The 18,532-nt window shown below is 31.5% G+C and overlaps 1 protein-coding gene across 1 annotated transcript in view; it reads left to right on the forward strand.

Annotated features, from left to right (window-relative positions):
- LOC107446844 (synaptic vesicle glycoprotein 2C-like) overlaps positions 1–18,532 on the forward strand; it is a 145,952-nt gene that overhangs the window by 90,935 nt on the left and 36,485 nt on the right. Inside the window, exon 3 of the mRNA XM_043042000.2 lies at positions 16,611–16,835. Within this exon, the coding sequence (XP_042897934.2) occupies positions 16,644–16,835 (192 nt within the window). The 5' untranslated portion in view covers positions 16,611–16,643. The remainder of the gene's footprint in view (positions 1–16,610; positions 16,836–18,532) is intronic.

Below are 18,532 nucleotides of genomic sequence, written 5' to 3' on the forward strand. Positions count from 1 at the left end.
GCACATTTTTTGCAACCTTAAAATAAATATACTTTAATTTGTAAGCTCTTGAATATTTTGTTTTAAAAGATAAATACTTTTATTTTAGTTTAATTATCTCTTGAATGTTAAAAAGCAAATTTTCTAATAAAATTTTTTTTATTAATAATTATAATTCTCCTTACTAATGATTTTTTATGATCAATATGATAAAGCTGATTCAATAGCATGTTTAAACATGCTTAAGATTAAAGAATTATTAAAATATATTAAGTTTTCGAGTAGACTATATTTGAGAGCTCCCCTTGATTCTCGTCAAGTTGTGATCGCTGTTGATCGCCAAGCTGGGCGATGTTGAAATCCAATCGTGATGCTGATTGGTTTAGATTTTAGCATTATTTTTAAATGTCCAACGGTATATGTAATTTCAGAGGTCCGTTAGTTCTACGTTAGATACCGGCTGATAAGGTTACTTTAGCTTCTGGTCAATAAGATCAAAGGTATGTGAGCAGTCATAAAAAGGGACTTTGGAAAAAAATGTCACCGCCAGTCCGGTACCACAGACGCCATTTTCGATTCGTATTTCACCGAATTTATGTGGCGAAGCAGGTACACAGATTCTATTCATGATAAATTTAGGCAATATCTAACTGCTATTAGAGAATTCTGTGCACCTAAATCTGAGGATATTCTAGCTTAATGAAGAAGTGAGCATTTTTTTTCCTTTTCTTTCTGTGCTTACTCCATTAATTTTTGTTTCGATTCAAAATGCATTTTATTGGGCGTATTAAGTTTGCTTATATTGGGTTCATTGCAGTTTTGGCCGATGTTTTGTTGAAATTTTTCAATGTTTTATTAAAATATCATTATGTTTTGACCTCTATTCCTGTTACCACTGCGTTCCGCGCAAACAGGAATGGCGCCAAACATAAGTCGCCAAGGGGCACCCTCAACTATATTTTTACCAAATTTTCAAAGATTTTTATGAACTATTGATCTTTAGCGGTCACCTAGACTTTACGAACTCAATGCTACACAGCTCAATGTGATCTCCGTTTTCAGGAATTCGCCGCTTTGCAGCTCCAAATGTGAACTTAATATTTCATTGTTGCTGCCTTAGATAGCATTGCTTAGATTGTAAATTCTTATTAAGGCTATTGATAAATTCTTAAATCCAAGAAGTAAGAGCTTCTAGATCTCGAATCACTCCATCATTTTGATTTACTTTATTTTAAATTGCATATTTCAAATAAGAGTAAACGTAAATTTTATATTTCATGCTTGTGAAGACCACTTTCCATTTATTCAACATTTCGGAGGTACAGGTTTTAGATTTATCAGAACCCGCATTTAGGACTTCTCATTATTAGCCAGTAAATTAACCAAACTTCAGAAATCTTAGCCAAAGGAACAACAATTACAAATTTTTTATGATTGATTTTTTTTGGTACAAAACTTTTAATCAAAACACAACTGTACTAAAAATGGAATTATTTTATAACATGTAAATTCAAATCAAAAGTCAATTTGGAGTGGAAGGTAGAGTAATTGAACAATGAATGGTAAGGAAATAGGAATAGCTTAGGGCTAATTTTTGATTACTTCTTAGACTAGAGGCAGTAATATAAAGATAAACTTGAAACATCATTATGTTGTTGTCCCGTTGTTGATGTGTTATTGTCACAAGAAAATATATTTTCTTCAAAAACAGTTAGATGATAATACGTATATACTTAATCTGTTTTATTGATACAAACTGAGGAAATGATTTTGGTCACGTGATATCGCACGATCCGTTAAGGAATGTATTCCTCTGTATTTTACTGTAATTTATCTGTTGCTTACGTAATCTCTCTTGCTGCTTATGCCAACATTATCTGGACTTATTATAATTTCAATTGATTAGGTGACATATCTAACGGAAATTACCGTAATCGAAAAAAATACAGGATTCGTTCAAAAAAATTCCTTTTGACCTTTTTTTTCAATTTTTTTCCAGGATTGAGGGAGTATATATTTTTCTTTTCGGTAGAAAAAAATCATCCACCAACACTTCTGCCAAAATACAATTTTTCTTGGCGAGTTTAAGATTTAATTGCATTCGGCGAGGTTTCGAATGCTTTAAGCGGGCACTGTTTAATATACACTGAGTGGCCAAACTATTATGACAACCACCTCAATACATTGTTAGATCCCCATTGGCCGGTAATACTGCTGGAATTCTTTTTGGCATATATTATATGAAATGTTGGCAGGTGGTAGGAAGAATTTGACTCCATTTCCGATGTACTGCACTTTTCTGTTCCGTCAGATTGGATGGCACTGGATCCAGCTGTCTAATGCCCCGTTCAATCTCATCCCACAAATTCGCAATGGTATCGAGATCTGGTGATTGTGGGGGCCAACGAAGCAATGTAAAGTCACCTTCATGTTCTTCGAATCATCTAACGACAATACAAGCTGTTTGACAAAGGTCATTGTCTTGCTGATAGTATCCATCCCCGACAGGGTACACTATTAACATAACACTTAAGTACCCTTGGTCATTCAGACATTGTTCCATGGGAATCAAAGGATCCATGCAATACCAAGAAATTATCTTCCAAACCATAACATTGCTTCCACCTGCTTGAAGTGTATTGGCAATACAGTTGGGGTCCATGCTTTCGTGCTATTTTCGCCATGTCTGAACCCTGCCATCTGCAGGGTGTAATTGAAAACGTGATTTCATCAGATAACATGACCCTTTTTCAGTCATCTTGTGTCCAATCTTTACATTCCTTCCAAAACTGGTGACGTTTGCTCTTTTTAAGGCTGACACAAAAGCTTCCGAACAGGTCGTCGGCTCCCATAACCTATACGGCGTAATGTGCGGAGCACAGTTCGTTCAGAAACGCTCTTAGTTGCACCATAAATATGATTCCCCGCTATTTGACGTATTGTTGCTCTTCTATTGGACTGGACAACCACTAGCCTGACGTTGAGACCGGTTTTTCTGCATAGTGGCCTACTCTCTGTAAACAATAATAACTGCTGCTCTCGAACATTTCACAAGAGCAGCCGTTTTGGTGATACTGTTTCCGACGCTTCGAGCACCTACAATCACCAAATCAGTCACGTTTTTTCCCATATCTCCGCATGTTCGTTTTTTCCCATATCTCCCATAGCTCCGCTCCAACAATTACACAGGGTAATTGTTGGTTCATTTGCCTTATATTCCTTTTTTGCAATCTCGCCCTCTAGCGGCAGCACCATGACGCAATTGCTCATTTTGCATAAAACTCAGTTTATATGCAATCTCAGTAAGGTGGATTCTCTTTAATATAGAGTCTATGAAGGTAGACTAAATGTACCAATTAATAAGAAAGAAGGTATACATTGAGGCCTATTCTCTGTTTCTGAAAAAAGTGTTATTTTTAAAATATTTTGTAAGAATGGCTTAATTTCTAATATTATATTAAAAATATTATGCGTTTATACCATTTTGGCATATTGAATGACTAAGCAATTTCAAGACTTAATTAGAGAATATATATATACGGATGTCCAAAAAAATAATATTGTGTAATATCGTTTAACAAAAGAAAGCTCAAAACACTCCCATCATCATAAGGAGGGTCCTTTCAGACAGAGAAGCAGTCATCCATTTGTTTTAGTTGTTTTCCTCATTGTTATTTTCGTTGGTCCCTACTGTATATTTCTATATCCAAACATCTTCCAGGTTTGTCTTGATTTCATCAAAATAAATGTGAGACAAGAAAAAAAGACGATGGGTTGTTCAATCATATTTAGCGTTGTTGAGCACACTACAACTTCAGCAAAATATCAACCCTTCGAAGTAAACTCCTTCCAAAGTAGTTATGTAGTATTGTTTCTGCTAAACGACAAAACTTTGATGTAATTCTTCAGTTTGAGGGAACTTCTTTAACTTTTCTTCAACATAGCAATACAATGGTAGCGTTTTTGAAAACTTTTCCACCAGGGTTTTGAAATAATTTCTCTTTAAGAAATACTTACTGTATTTAAGAAAATAAAAGGAATTCATTAGTAGAAGTGACATGAACAAAGGTTCAATAATATTTATTTTATGTCGCATGTCTACAAAAAGGAGACTAAAATGTTATGCTAATTTAAGAAACAAATAAAACAAAACTTCAACGTGGAAAAAAATTCTGGTAAAAAATACCGTACTATATAAAAATGGTATTTCTGGTTTAAAAAAAGCATAATTTGTTATTAAAATATATAAAACTGAAAAGTAAACTTAACTAAATAAAATATAAGAATAACCAAAATATACGGTTTTAAAACCAGTTACTTGCTAATTCTTTTTGCTCGTATGGTAACGGCTTACCAGAAATTCTAGTTTTCAAAATTATAGTTCTTATTACCAAACAGCAAGTAAAAAATACAAAACGGAAAAATAAATTTCCCTGAATAAATGGTTCTTTTGCCCTACTCAAAAGTATCGCGATAAAATTAGCGAATTTCAGCACATTTACCAAATTTTATCACATATTATAGAAGCATATTTACTTTTATTTTTACCAAAATAATTACCACAGCGCTTCGGTAAAAATTTCCGGAGTATTAGGTGTTCTCATTGATTCTTGCAGCTATGACCACCCTTTTTTTCCTCAGTGTAAAAAAGTTAATAATAAGATTGAACAAGCGTGCCAATCTTAAGATAATTCTCAACTAATATAAAAAACTTTATATTGGCATTATATTTTCAGCATTTTACTTAAGTAGACTTTTTATAAAAAAAATATTGTTGACTATCATAACGTTATAAAAAATATATTTATAAGAAAATTCTAACTCCTCCACCAACTTCAAAATCATATTTTAAACCTTTCTTCAACAATACACATACTTAAAGCTATTTTTATTTTCAAAATGATACTTTTTTGAAGAAAAAACACTGCATAAATGTTTCTTTTTCTCGAATCTCGAAGCCTACAAAATGTTCTCGTTCTGGCATCCCTCGTGGTTATTTTGTCGCCAATTCTTCTTATCAAATCAGAAGAGACTTACTACGAAAAGCACTCAACAGTGCTTAGTTTTATTGATTACGCTGTCACACCACATTTATTCATTAGAGCTCTTTCTCTTTTTCATTTTAGAATTTTTTTTTTCATGGACATCATCGTAAGGGAGATAGATTTTGAGTATTTTCAAAAAATTTTAAGCTGAGTGAATCGTTTATTTATTTATTTACTTTATTTTTGAAAAAAGAAGCTTTTTTTTAAATGAATGTTGCTTGACTTTTTTAATTTTCTTAACAGCTTAAAGAAATATTGCAAAATTGTGCTTTAAAATATCATTAACAGTTGAAATGATATTTTTGATGCATGTATTTCTTGTACGAATTTTTATATTTATATTTCCAAACCTGCCAATAATTGTCCAAACCTGCATTCAAACAAGCCCAGATTTATTTATTTTTTAAATCGCAGTCAAATGATTTGGCGAAAAACTTCCAGGGCTTTCCAATTTGTTTACTGAATCCACAAATTAGGATAAAACAAAAAGTTCTGATAATGAATAATAATTATAAGAAAAAAAGAATTGAAAAAAATAGACAAAATACCGGTATGAAGGAGTATGAGCAGCCAGTTCATAATAAATACCGGTATGAAGGAATATGAACAGCCAGTTCATAATATCAAAGCTCACCTAGCGGCTTACGATGACATTTCCGGCCATGGGGGTTTCTTATGAAATTATTTATTCTTATGATGCACCATACCTTCTCTTTACGTTTATAATCCCTGTATTGAGTTACACAGTATTTAGACATGTTATATGGCATTATGACAATAAATAACTTCAGTATCATCTGTAATAATAAAATAAAGAGTTTGTATGTGTGTATGTTTCTCATAACTCCAGAATCATTTCTTTAATAATCCTGAAGTTTAGACGAGCTGCAAAAGGGCAAATTTAGCTCCGAATCCTAAAACTTATTTGAAATTTTTAATTAGTACGTTCGTTAGAGCCGTCTGAGAAATGGAATCTTTTTTATTACCATAGAACTCACCATTGATTAAAATAATAATACAGACGATTATTTTTTCTATCATATTTCTCAAAGATTACATCAGTGATATCTGCTAGCTTCCAGCTCTCATTAAAAAAAGTTTTTATGCACGATATTTAGGATTAATCTTTTTTTAATTCGTCGAGTCGGATTAACTGAATGGTCAGCATGAGCATTGTAGCATAGGATAATTTTTTCAAAAAATTTGTATTTCCAGAGTTATTTGAAAACACGTGTTAATTGTTTTTCCTCACATTTATGCTTTTAAAAACGTGAATCTATAAAACTAAATAATTTATTTAATTGAAATTTAAAAAGAAATAATAAGTTATGTATAGAAAAGTAAAATTAATATTAAAATAGTACTATAGTTCGTTCACCAGGAGTTGGCACTTGGCTCTGCCTTCCTCACGTGGTATCCGACGATACTATTTCGCTATTTTTGGGAGAAGGATGTGAACAATCCTGAACAAGGTTGCTACTTGGCGATCGTATGACAAAATTATTTATTTAGCAATCTTTATGTGCATTTTTTTATCATTAAATAAGAGTATTTCATAAATTTGGTGATATTTTTCTCTTTTGAGTGAATAGTTCTCCCTTTTCGAGACATTTTGGTGAAATATATTTAATTAGCTAGAATAACGAAAGGCATAATTACAGATAATAAAGCGAAGTAAGTGATTGAAAAATAATTCACTGTCTTCAATTTCAAGCGTGGAGACGTTTCTATTCCCGGACTGAAATGAACTCTTCGTCCGAGGACGTGGAGCCAAGTGCCAGCTCCTGGTGAACAAACTATACTTCGTATAGGAGAGGCATACAAAAAAGCGATACTCTTATTGACGATGATGCTTAGTTCATTTTGGTCATAGGCACTACTGGTATTATGGTAATTGGTGCATTTCTAATAGGTACCAAATGTACAAATATAGGTACAATGTATTATAATAATGTAGTCGATACCTATTAAAACTGTATCAATTCTGGGAAGCTTTAATATAGATACCGCGACAAAAGGTTTTTTGCAGGCATAAGTACCGAAAAAAAATCTCGTGACTGTAGTTAATTTTGACAGATATAAGTTAACCTCAAGCAATAGTGTCATGCCAAATTAATTTGAATATATTTTATTTATTTTGATGGGATGAAGTACTAAAAACGTGTTTAACTTAATCTAATAACATAAAGTCACCAGGACGGACAAAATATGAAGATTTCTGCAGCCTTATTACCTGTGCTAAGTATATGTCTCTCCGTTTTGTGCAGGATTTCGAAATGTTGTTCAGGACTGATGTATAAATTGCTTACATTTTTCCACCTCGTATGAAGAAACGATATACAGCTAGTTTCATATATTTAAAAATATATATATATTAGCAGTGAAAAAAAAACGTAAGGTTCTATCTTACCTTCCAGTTAGATTATCGACCTATTATATCCCAACTAAAACAAAAGGTAGAAAGGCGGTGGAATTACCGCCATGGTAATGAGTACCACTTAATCGATCGATTCATTTATTAGAGCTTCGTCTGCGGGCATCCAAACTTCGGTAAGAAATCTGAAGTAGGAAATGTTCTCACCATTAATATTTCTCCGTTACTTTTCTTGCTACATAAGTAATAGAGAAATGTTCCGAGAAAAGATTTTAAGTGGGGCAATAAATCAGAAAAGGACATTCCACAATATTTCAACTTCTTTCGAGTTTTACGAAAAAGCTAAATTAAAATAGACATTGATGTAGAAAAGTGGTTTTACGGAGAATATATCTTTAGGTACTTTAAATTTAACGATACATTCTCTTTTCAGAATAAATATTTTTTTGCTGCTTTCTAAGGGGAATGAAAAAAAAAGAGAATAACGTTTTAAAAATATTGTGAGAAATTTTAAATGAGCGTAACGGGGTGTAAGGTAAATTTAATTTATCTAAAATGTCATGGAAATAAGTGACTGTGAATTAAATATTTATACTTTATTTCTGGATCTTTAAGCAACAATATCAATTAAGTCTTTTTGTGGTTTAAGAATTAAATTCCGTAACTGTGGCATATCTTGATATAATTGGCTTATACAAAATAATGTATTGTTAATAAAGGCATGAAGTGTTGGGCAGCATTTTAATTAAAATGTTCGAACTACAAAGGGGAAGAATTTTGTTTTCAGTATATATAGTTGATACTTTCATAGGTACTATGTAATATGTTGATGGCAATTTTAGGTTTCACAGATATGTACTATTGTAACGGTTCCCAATTTGTTTTAGCTACGGAATCCTAAATGATTGAATTTATTTTAGTTTAACCCCGATATTACAAAAAATATTTCATTAGCTGTTCAAAAATAAAGAGAGCTAATTGTTCTTGAAACATTCAGTGCGTCTTTTTACACTGCTTTTTGATTTTAAAATATGGTATTTAAAGAGGTATTTTATTTCTCTGTTTTTATAAAATTGCGTAAAATAAATTGTTATTTAATGTGACTTATTGAATCAAAGAAAGAATTATTATTGTATGATTTTCATTATTAAATATTCTTTATAATAGCTTATAAATGTGCATAATCTGAATCTTAACATTTTGATTATTTTCACATACTAATTAAAAACACAACACAGTTTTTAAACTTATCTGAATCATGCCATTTTACGTACAATCATTTGAAATATAGTTTCAGATCTTTCAATAAAGTGAATGAAAAATATTTTTAAAAAGGAAATACTATGGTCAAAATTACCTGAATATGGTAAAATTTACCGTATTTCTGGCTCTATGGGAACACCAGAAAGCTAAATAATTGCTATCGAAGCGCTTTTGTAATGACTTTGAGAATCATAACAATAAAATATAGTTTTATAATATGGGATAAAATTTTGCGAATGTGGTAAAATTTAGTAATTCTATATTAATACATCAGAGCATGAAATATAAACCATTTATTTGGTTAAATTTACTTTTCAGTTTTTAATTTTTTAATAAATGTGTGGAACTAAGAACGATAATTTTAGAAAACAAAATATCCGGTTACCATACTAAATGCCATTACCATACGAACAGAAAAAATATGAAATGAATGGATTAAATACCGGACATTTTGGCTTCATAATCCGGAATTATGCTTTATTTTACCGAAAATGTCATTAGCATACAGTACGGTAATTTTACCAAAATTTTTTTTTGTGTAATATGCAACTTTAACTGTTTAATATATCATACTGCTTTTTTTTACGCAGTAACCACCTGGAACTAAGTATTTGTTATAAACTTGGAATTTTAATGGAGGGATGAATAAATAAATGAAACGTCGTAAATAATAAATAATTTACCTACATATTAAAGAAATTGATGTTTTTTCTAATGTTTCTGAAATTTCAGATATTTTTGAGTACTTGAAATCATTTGTGCTGTGTTAGAAAATTTACTTTCTAAGGAATTATTTTCTTAACTCTTTTTTAAATAACGATGCATGCTGAAACTTATCGTGAAAAGAATAACGGGTAAAAAATCCTTGCAAAGTTATTTGAGCAACTATTATTCACTTTCGATGATACACATCCAACTTCGAAATTTTCTGAAAAAAAGAATAATAAAAGCTTTTCTAGACATTATAAAACGCTTTTTCCTTAAAGATTAATAAACTTTAAGTCTTTATCATAAAAAAAATATTTAAAAAAAAATTAATCGACTTGTAAACCTCGCTTTTCTGAGGTATATTTACTTTGTTCTTTCCTTTGTAATAAGTTCACTTGCCACTATTCTTTTAACGTTATAATATAGCCTGAAACTGATTAATTACGATTTAGATTTTTGAAAGGTAAACATTTTTATTCAACATAGCTTAAGATTGAATAAAGAAGCTTACAGCAATAGCTTTTCTTATTATTTGAACAATATAATCGTGGCATTGAACGTCAAAATGAAAGTTTATTTTCATGGATTATCTTCTTTTATATAATAGCTTCGGAATTTTGAAAATACAAATTTTTATACCAGGTTGATACATTAACGACATTTTGTTATTCGGAAATGACTCACTCTCATATGCTTACAGGGATTTTTAAATTGACTTTCTAAAGATGTCAAACAATCTTGATGTTATTGATTTTAAAAATAAATTATATGTATCAACTGCGTATAAAAATGCTGTCTAATAGCTAAACTCTGAGAAAAAAGATTCACAGTTGAAAAATTATATCGGTACTTTGAATCATCATGCTATGGGCGCAAATGTTCCGGACTCTATATTAGCCATCGCAATAAAAAAAATCTTCTGTCTCGCACTTTCTCTACAGTGGTGCAAATGCTCATGCAATTCTTTTACTCCTCTACAAATGAAGGATGCGCGAGAAAGATGTTCGTAAGTTGCCGGCAGGATTCGAACCAATGACTTCCGCGATCGTAGTAGGATGATCAACCCACCATTGTTGTGCAACTCACTAGCGGGAGAGTTAAAAAGCTTTATATAGTGGCCGCCGAGATGAAACATCATCAACGCAGCATTTTATTCACTTAAAAGTTTTTAAGAATTAGAATTATTGATCTCCTGACTAGGCAATTTTGACTATGTTTTCCAAACTGCAAGCTTTTGTACCATTCAAAATGGAAATCAGTATGCCATGATATGACACTGCAGCCACCGCTATATAAACGCAATTCTCCCACGACTGGGGTGTACAACCATGATGGTTAGAGCATCCTACAACGGACCCGAAGGTCCTTGGTTCGAATCTTGCCGTCAGGTAACAAGCATATCTCCCTCCACATCACTCTCGAGACTATGCATTTTGCACAAATATGAGTAGATTCTGCTTCAATTTTGAATTTATGGAGTTTTCAAATTGGAAAATTATTTGTGCTGGAGATATTTTAATCTATTTTCCCTCTATTTGGGGAAACCCTTCTTTGCGGTGAACGTTCATAGAGTTGGTTTAGTAAAATCGACAAGAAAGAAGAGATTGTCATTGATACTTTTTAGGTTGGGCCAATTATTTTATGCCGCAATTTTAGTTAATGAATAAACGTAGTTAAAGAATGTAACATAACAACACGTCATAGGTCAATTGCTTCGTTACGTCATGACAACTTTCTGATTAATGCACACCAAATCAGAGGGAATGATCAAATCAGTACTCACCCCTTATATATGCAAATTTTAAAATTAATAGTCTTCAGTTGCCATGGTTGCCATTTATCTTTCTTCATCCATGATTAACGAAAAGAATATTAGTAATGATTTGGTAAGGGCATTTTTTTTCACTACATTGTTAGAACGTTCATTATGAAATTAATTACGGTGAAATATCTGACAGCAATTTGTCCATCCAATTAACCATAAAGTTTATGGTTAGGAACATTTCTTTACCTTTATATTGTTCTGAAACTGTTTACAACTAGTGCAGCTAAAGACCATGAATGTGAAACTACAAGGTTTTGCAATGATTTACAACGTATATAGTTTCTATACCATCAAAATAAAACTTAAACGAACATTGGAGCTCTGTGGTTGTTGCGTCATGCAACATGCGTGCATGCGCAACATGCGTATCATGCGTGCATGATAGTTTCGTATTATAATAGTTTATGATCACTGATTGAAGAGTACAGAACTCTAGAATCATTTCATGAATTGAAAAAGTGGGCTGTTAACGCGGGTCAAATGAACGCTATGATTTGAATTGTTCAACTGGAAATGAGATTGACTTATTAGTCTTCTCAGCTACTCTAAGTACCCAACTGCACGTTACAAAATGGCTTCATAGGGTGGGTCTAGTTTGCGCGAATAGAATTAAGGTTGTTAAACCGTATTAAGTAAAAGCAATCAATAAACAATTTTTCTCACAGTCAACAATTTTAAAACCCTTTTTATAGTTATTTGCTGTTTTGTTCGAATATCGTAAGATAACAGTTATAAATATGGTTAAATAAATTACTACTTAACCATTTTTACTGAAAAATTTCTAACAGCATGAACAAAAAGTTTTACTTTATTATCGATTTTAACATTATTTTGTTGAATTTCAACACATTTATTTTTTTAAACATTAAAGAAAACCATTGATGTATTTAAAATCAAGAGATTTAAAAAAAAAAAACTAGAAAAAGAACTAAAAGTTTAAAAATAACTGACTTTTCTGGTTCGTATAAAAAACGTCGTCCACATTTACAGTTTATTAAAGTGTATTTTATATTCTTTCAAAGATTCTTTTAAAGACAACTTTCTAAAATGAACAGATTTTGAGTCATCGATCATTGAAAATTCAATATTCTCTAAAAATGCAATGTATATTGCAAAATAAAACTTGACATGTTTTTTTCGAAATTTCTGATACGTTTATCTTCGTTCCATCCTAAAGGCATCTCTGTCACAAATGGGTATCATGTGAACAATTTAAAAATATATAGAATACTTTTTATTGAAAATATCCAACAAAATACTTTTTTTTATACGTCATATTCACAGTGAATTTAGTTTAGAATGACGTAAAGTGTTATGCATCCAATTACGAAATATTTATTTTAAACGTGATTTCGAAAGATTTATGATCAGAATTTTGAAATGCATCAAATATTAATAATTAGAAAATTAATTATTTCGCTTAATTTATGATATATAAAGTAAAACTTTTGGATCAGTAATCCCTCAAAAAATTCACAAATTTGATTTTCATTTCATACCATTTTTCATTTTTTTTAGAAAAACCATATTCGACGTAGATAATTATGTAGAAATAACTTTTATTTTGTCCTTTACGGTTTTAACCTTTTTTTTATTTTTTAAGCATTGAAAAAATATTTCTTTTTCAAATATATAAAGTATTTTATAAGGGGTGTCAGTAGGTCCTATATCAATAATGCTTAAACTAACCTTTTTCGATGTACCTTTTTCCGAGAAACCACTAATGATGTCGCTTTGAGATTTCCTAGGGTTATTTAAGATTATTTCAGTTGAATGATGTGATAATAATTTAGAGTGAACAGGAATACTTTTTGAGTTATGAAATATTTTTGATAAAACTTTTTTTAAAAAAATTAAAAGTCCACAGTGCATTATTTTTGAAAAATTTTCCGTCAAACATATACATTAACAGTTATCCCACTATAAATATTTTTTTATATTTCCAATGAGCTGCACAATCGGTCTTGCCGATGAGTAGACCTAGTGCGTTCTCCAGAGGTGGTATCCACTCTTTCAGGACCACCACAATGGGTGAGATACCGTTGGTCATGTTAATTTNCAGCATATCAGTTGCATGCTGTGATAATAATTTAGTGTGAACAGGAATACTTTTTGAGTTATGAAGGATTTTTGATAAAACTTTTTTAAAAAAATTAAAAGTTCACAGTTCATTATTTTTTAAAAATTTTCTGTCAAGCATATACATTAACAGTTATCACACTATAAGTATGCACATGTAAATATTCTATAAAAAACTGAATCAATATCTTGTCCAGATGCTGAGAAAAAGTCATTATTGGTGTGTGTCTTACCGACTCTCCTTAAAGAAAATATCTCACGAAATACTTATTTTTACTCATCACACTCACAGAGAAATATATTTAGAATGTTGAAAAGATGCATTCAATTACAGAATATTTATTTTAAACGACGTGTTCCCTGAAATTATTGCTTAAAATTTGGAGAAGTATCAAATATCAATAATCAGAAAATTAATTATTTTATTTATGTTACGATATTTAAAGAAAACTCTGAATCTTTAATTCCTCAGATAATGCTCACAATGTTGAGACTAACTGTATGATGTCAAAGGGGTCAATATTGCACACGGAACACCTTCATCGGCCAAATTCGCAGATTAGCTATCACCCAATTTACTTTATACTTGTATTATAACCAGCTATAAAACAGCCCAATTATGAGCTTACGACTTTCAAAGTTCAACTCCGTAGGGACTAGGGAAACTCAGTATCAAGCATTGTTATCAGGGGTTATCACGGAACAAATTAGCCTTCCTTGAAGATTTTTTGATTTAACTAACCCGTTTTTGCGTGACATCGTGAGGAAAACCAAAAAGCCAGCCATGGTTAGCTCGACGTTAGGGTATTCTAACCCATTTTTGCATTTTTTTACTTTTCATTTTCATTTTTTCATTTAAGTTCTTTAAGTTTTTCTTCGTTAAAATACTTAAAGCAACTTTACTTTTATATCTTTTTATAATAGCTAATTAAAAGAGTTAAAAATTGATCTTTCGAATCAATGTGTAACCAATTTCAAATGATACACGATTTGTCTTGTTTCTTTCAAGCATAAAAGAGTAATTTTGAGGGAAGTTTTCACGTAGCCAGAAATGTCCGCTGGGTCTTCTCAACTCTTCAGAAGTGGCTTCCACGCTCTTAAGTATCGTGTTTTATCGAAGTCATTCGGTGCAAAAGTCTGATTAGAAAATAAATCTAGAATCAGAGCGTGAAGAATTACCTCGATTGACTGAACACATGAAGCAATCAAACGTACTGTCGATCTTCTCAACCGAGTCCATTCTGTAATCACGTGACTTTTCCAATGTCCCGAAGTCTTGTTCTTTTTTCAGGTGACAGAACTATTTCAGTGTAGGAAATCACGTGAGAGAGATCGATAACCAATGAAAGGAGGAAAGGAGCACGATCTATAACCGCTGTAGGATCTTCTTTTGAGAAGCATGTCCTTCCCTTGTTTTCATCTTTCTCTTTGATGATTATTTAATGTTCAAAAGAAGAAAAGAAAATGGAAGTTTTCTATCGTTAGAGACAAAGAGAATGATTCAAATTTCAACATAGGGGTAATCTTGTATCAAACAGAACTAAAGTTTTAGTTTCAGAAACTTTTTGCTAAATGCAAAAAAATTTTGTATAAGGTGGCTGTTTTAATTTTGTAAATGAAACTTCACAAAATCATTATATTTTGAGGGTTAATTATAATTTAAGATAAAATGATTGGTGTATTTAAACAAAAGTGAAAAACAATAGTTGTTTTAAGGGGCTCTTTTCAAGAGTAACGAAGATAGTTTGAAAGAATGCAGTTTATAATAGTTGAAATTCAATAAAATATTTTAACATTCATGACTCATCATTGCGTTAATACTGTCTCGTTAAAGTACTTATAAGCTAAAATAATCTAATTCAATTCAAAGAATATCTATTTCTTCAACGTTCCCTGTATTACGTTTAATGGTTTACGAATATCTCATTGTACAAGAAGGATATCGTACAATATTTATAGAATATTTATTTGCACGTTTCCTGATTTTTCGTTTAGTGGCTTATGAATTGCTCATAATACAAGAAAGGTAGCTCAAAAAATTGTCCATACCCAAACATCTAAAAAGATCCATCTAGTGGTAAATCTCTAAGTACTATCCTCTTATAGAGTAGTAAAAAACTGTTCGATCTTACTAGTCAGATTTTTTTTTTTTGGGGGGGGGGGGTAGTAGTAGTAGCTGTAGGGCCTAAGCATTACTAACTAGAGAAATAATGTTTTTTTTTCTACGTACTGATGCGTTTTTTCTAAATGGTAAAATCCGGCACGAATAATAACTTAGGAATAATGAAGATTTACGCAGAAATAGTACTTTTTTTATAATTATGCTATAAATAGTTTTGATATTGCTTTTTAACTGTCACTTAAACTAAAGAGGTATTATTTCCTATACAATTCTTTAGGAAGAGCTGAAAGAAATCGATAAATAAAATAAATTAATAAGAAAAAGTAAGATAAATAATCAGGAAGAAGTGAAAATTTCGACCGCTCTTCTTACTTTTCTCTTTATTGCAATCACATTTTCCATATCACGCAACCCTCATAATTTGCGGATCAAAAATCTAAATCCGACTAATTAAAGGTATATTTATTCAGAAAAAACTATGTCTTTGTGTCGGGTTAATTAGCGTAAAATATCGTTTACACTATTTAATTAGCATATACACCGAACAGCCATTACATTATGACCACCCTGCTAATAACATGTAGGACCACCTTTAGCCCTCAAAACTGCTAGCACCCGCCGTGGCATTGATTCCACAAGGCGCTGATAGGTAGTCTGAGGTATCTGGTATCAAGGGCTCACCAACTGGTCCTTCAATTCCCTCACATTACGAGGGGGTAGCCTGGCAACATGAATTTGGTTTTCCAAGTAGGACCACAAATGCTCTAGTGGATTAAGGTCAGGTGAATTTGGGGGCCAAGACACGACTTGAAAGTCACTGGAATGTTCCTCGACGATTCGACCCTCCTGACATGGTGCATTATCCTGTTGGTAAACACCATCCCCCGCAGTAAAAACTGTTGCCATGAGTGGGTGAACCTGGTCTGCAACAATGATCAAGTAGCTTACAGACGTCAGGGATTGTTCTATGAGGATTATGGGTCCTATTGTGCCCCGTGAAAACATTGTTACTGGGCGAGAAATCATGAAAACCTGGGCGAGCCGATCGTTATAGATGGAGGATGGTTATAATGTAATGGCTCTTCGGTGTATAAGGTTAGGCCTTTGAACCTTTCAGATTAAAGTAATTCAGATTGTTCACTTCTTTTAAACAAATTACATTAGAGTGTTTATATATTTTATTCGAAGCTAAGTTTTTTTTAAAAACATTTTTAGGTCACAGATAAGTATATGCTTACTTAACTCACTATGAAAAAGAAAGAAGATTCAGAAAGTGAGTCCCTGCTTTTAAACAAAGATAATGGAGTTGCAGGCTCTTATACAGAAGAAGGTGGTACGATTCCCACAGATGGACCCCAGGGCACAGATCTTAAAGAGATGGATTATGTGGACACGGATGTTTCTGTTCACTCTCAGTTTCATGAAGATGCCTTAGCACAGGTTAATATTTTTTTAAAAATATTTATCATCCACTTATTTTTAAAGTTACAAAATGTCTTTTTTTCCTGAAATGCAACTCATTCTGGAAATAAATCGAAGCAAACAGATTTTCTCCATCTTTTTTAATAGAAATTTATTCAAAATTTCCCAGATCTAATAATATTTTTAAAATCCGTACAATTTTACCCAGATCTTATACTCAAAATTATTGGTAAATTTAGATTTAGATTTCCAATGTTGTATCGGAGAGTGTTGTACCTTTGTCAACATGTAACATGGAAAAATTCAACTGGTTACTACAACGAGTGGAGAAATTTGGTCATTGAATGACAGAACTAATTCTCATAAAAATTGTGTTAATAGACAAATGCACAATGAATTCGTTAATATCTGAATTATAAATTTCTGCATTGAAGAATGACAATTTAGAATTGATCCAACGTACTGCAATCTCTCCTTTCACAGTAAAAAATGAATACTCAAATTTCATGAACTTTTCTTCATTCTTGACCAAGCCATTTCCTTTTATTTATGGGCTACGACATCGAAGTGACGAGCATAAGGTCAAAGTGGCAAAATTAGTATCACTTCTTCGAGAAAACAAATTTCGTTTAAAGTAAAGGAATATTTCGTCATTCCAGTTTAGATTGTCTAGCCTTCATTCTAGCTTCGGCATCCTATTTAACAATCTCTCACAATGCACTGCGATGAGGTTCCCTGTTGAGAAAAAATTTCTTCATATATATGAGAGGTCACGTTTCGTCACGAAATCACGTTATTTCGTAACTGGAGGTTTGTTGTTCCCTTACAACCAGAAATACGATAAATTTTAGCATATTCTGGTGATTTTGACCATACTTTTTTCCTCAATGTGAAAGTCCCAAACATATGAACTGTGAGAATTAATTGCGGAATAACCACGTAGTTTTGATTTGAATTATGATGAATTTAGATGACAACATACAGGAATAATTTTAAAAAATATATTTAAAAAAATAGCAGTGGTTCAAGTAAAGAACATACCGCTACAGAAAAATAACATACATTAATATTTAACCCCTTTATGTCTTAAATACTCTATTTAGAATGAGATAAACATTTACTATTTAGATATTGATTCATAAAAAAAATGATCGTCAGCATTTAAAGAAAATTTTCCCAAATCAGAAATTTCTAATTTATAACACGTAAATTCTTAAGAGGAATTTTATATTTATCAACAATTAAACAAAAAAATTCTAATAATAATTAATAACATGTCTTTTAACTGCAAATTTGCAGTTTAAAGTTTGAAAAACCATTTTATTTTATTTTATTTTATTTTCGGCGTTGAAAAGCTGGCCCAATTCGGCGTTGAAAAGCAACCATCCGGGACTTTATAATTTTCAACCCAATACAGAAGACAAATAAACTTCTGGATCAAGAATTAGAGCAAACTAGCTTTATAGAGAACTTTTTGATGGAACTAAACTGTATTTGTGTTAAATGGAAAGCAAAACCGCAAAAATCTCCTTCGGTTAGCCCGCCAACAAGTGGATTCTAATCCATAATCTGTCAACCACTGAGGATATTTTATGTCAGCATTGTGGTCAGCATACATGGCAACGTTACTTTTAAAAAGTAACGAGTAAAAGTACAAGTATTTTTAAAAAAAGTAACGATTATAACCAAAGCGTTGCATATTTTAAAAAGTAACG

Source organism: Parasteatoda tepidariorum, chromosome 3 (genome assembly GCF_043381705.1).
Source record: "Parasteatoda tepidariorum isolate YZ-2023 chromosome 3, CAS_Ptep_4.0, whole genome shotgun sequence".
NCBI lineage: Eukaryota > Metazoa > Arthropoda > Arachnida > Araneae > Theridiidae > Parasteatoda > Parasteatoda tepidariorum.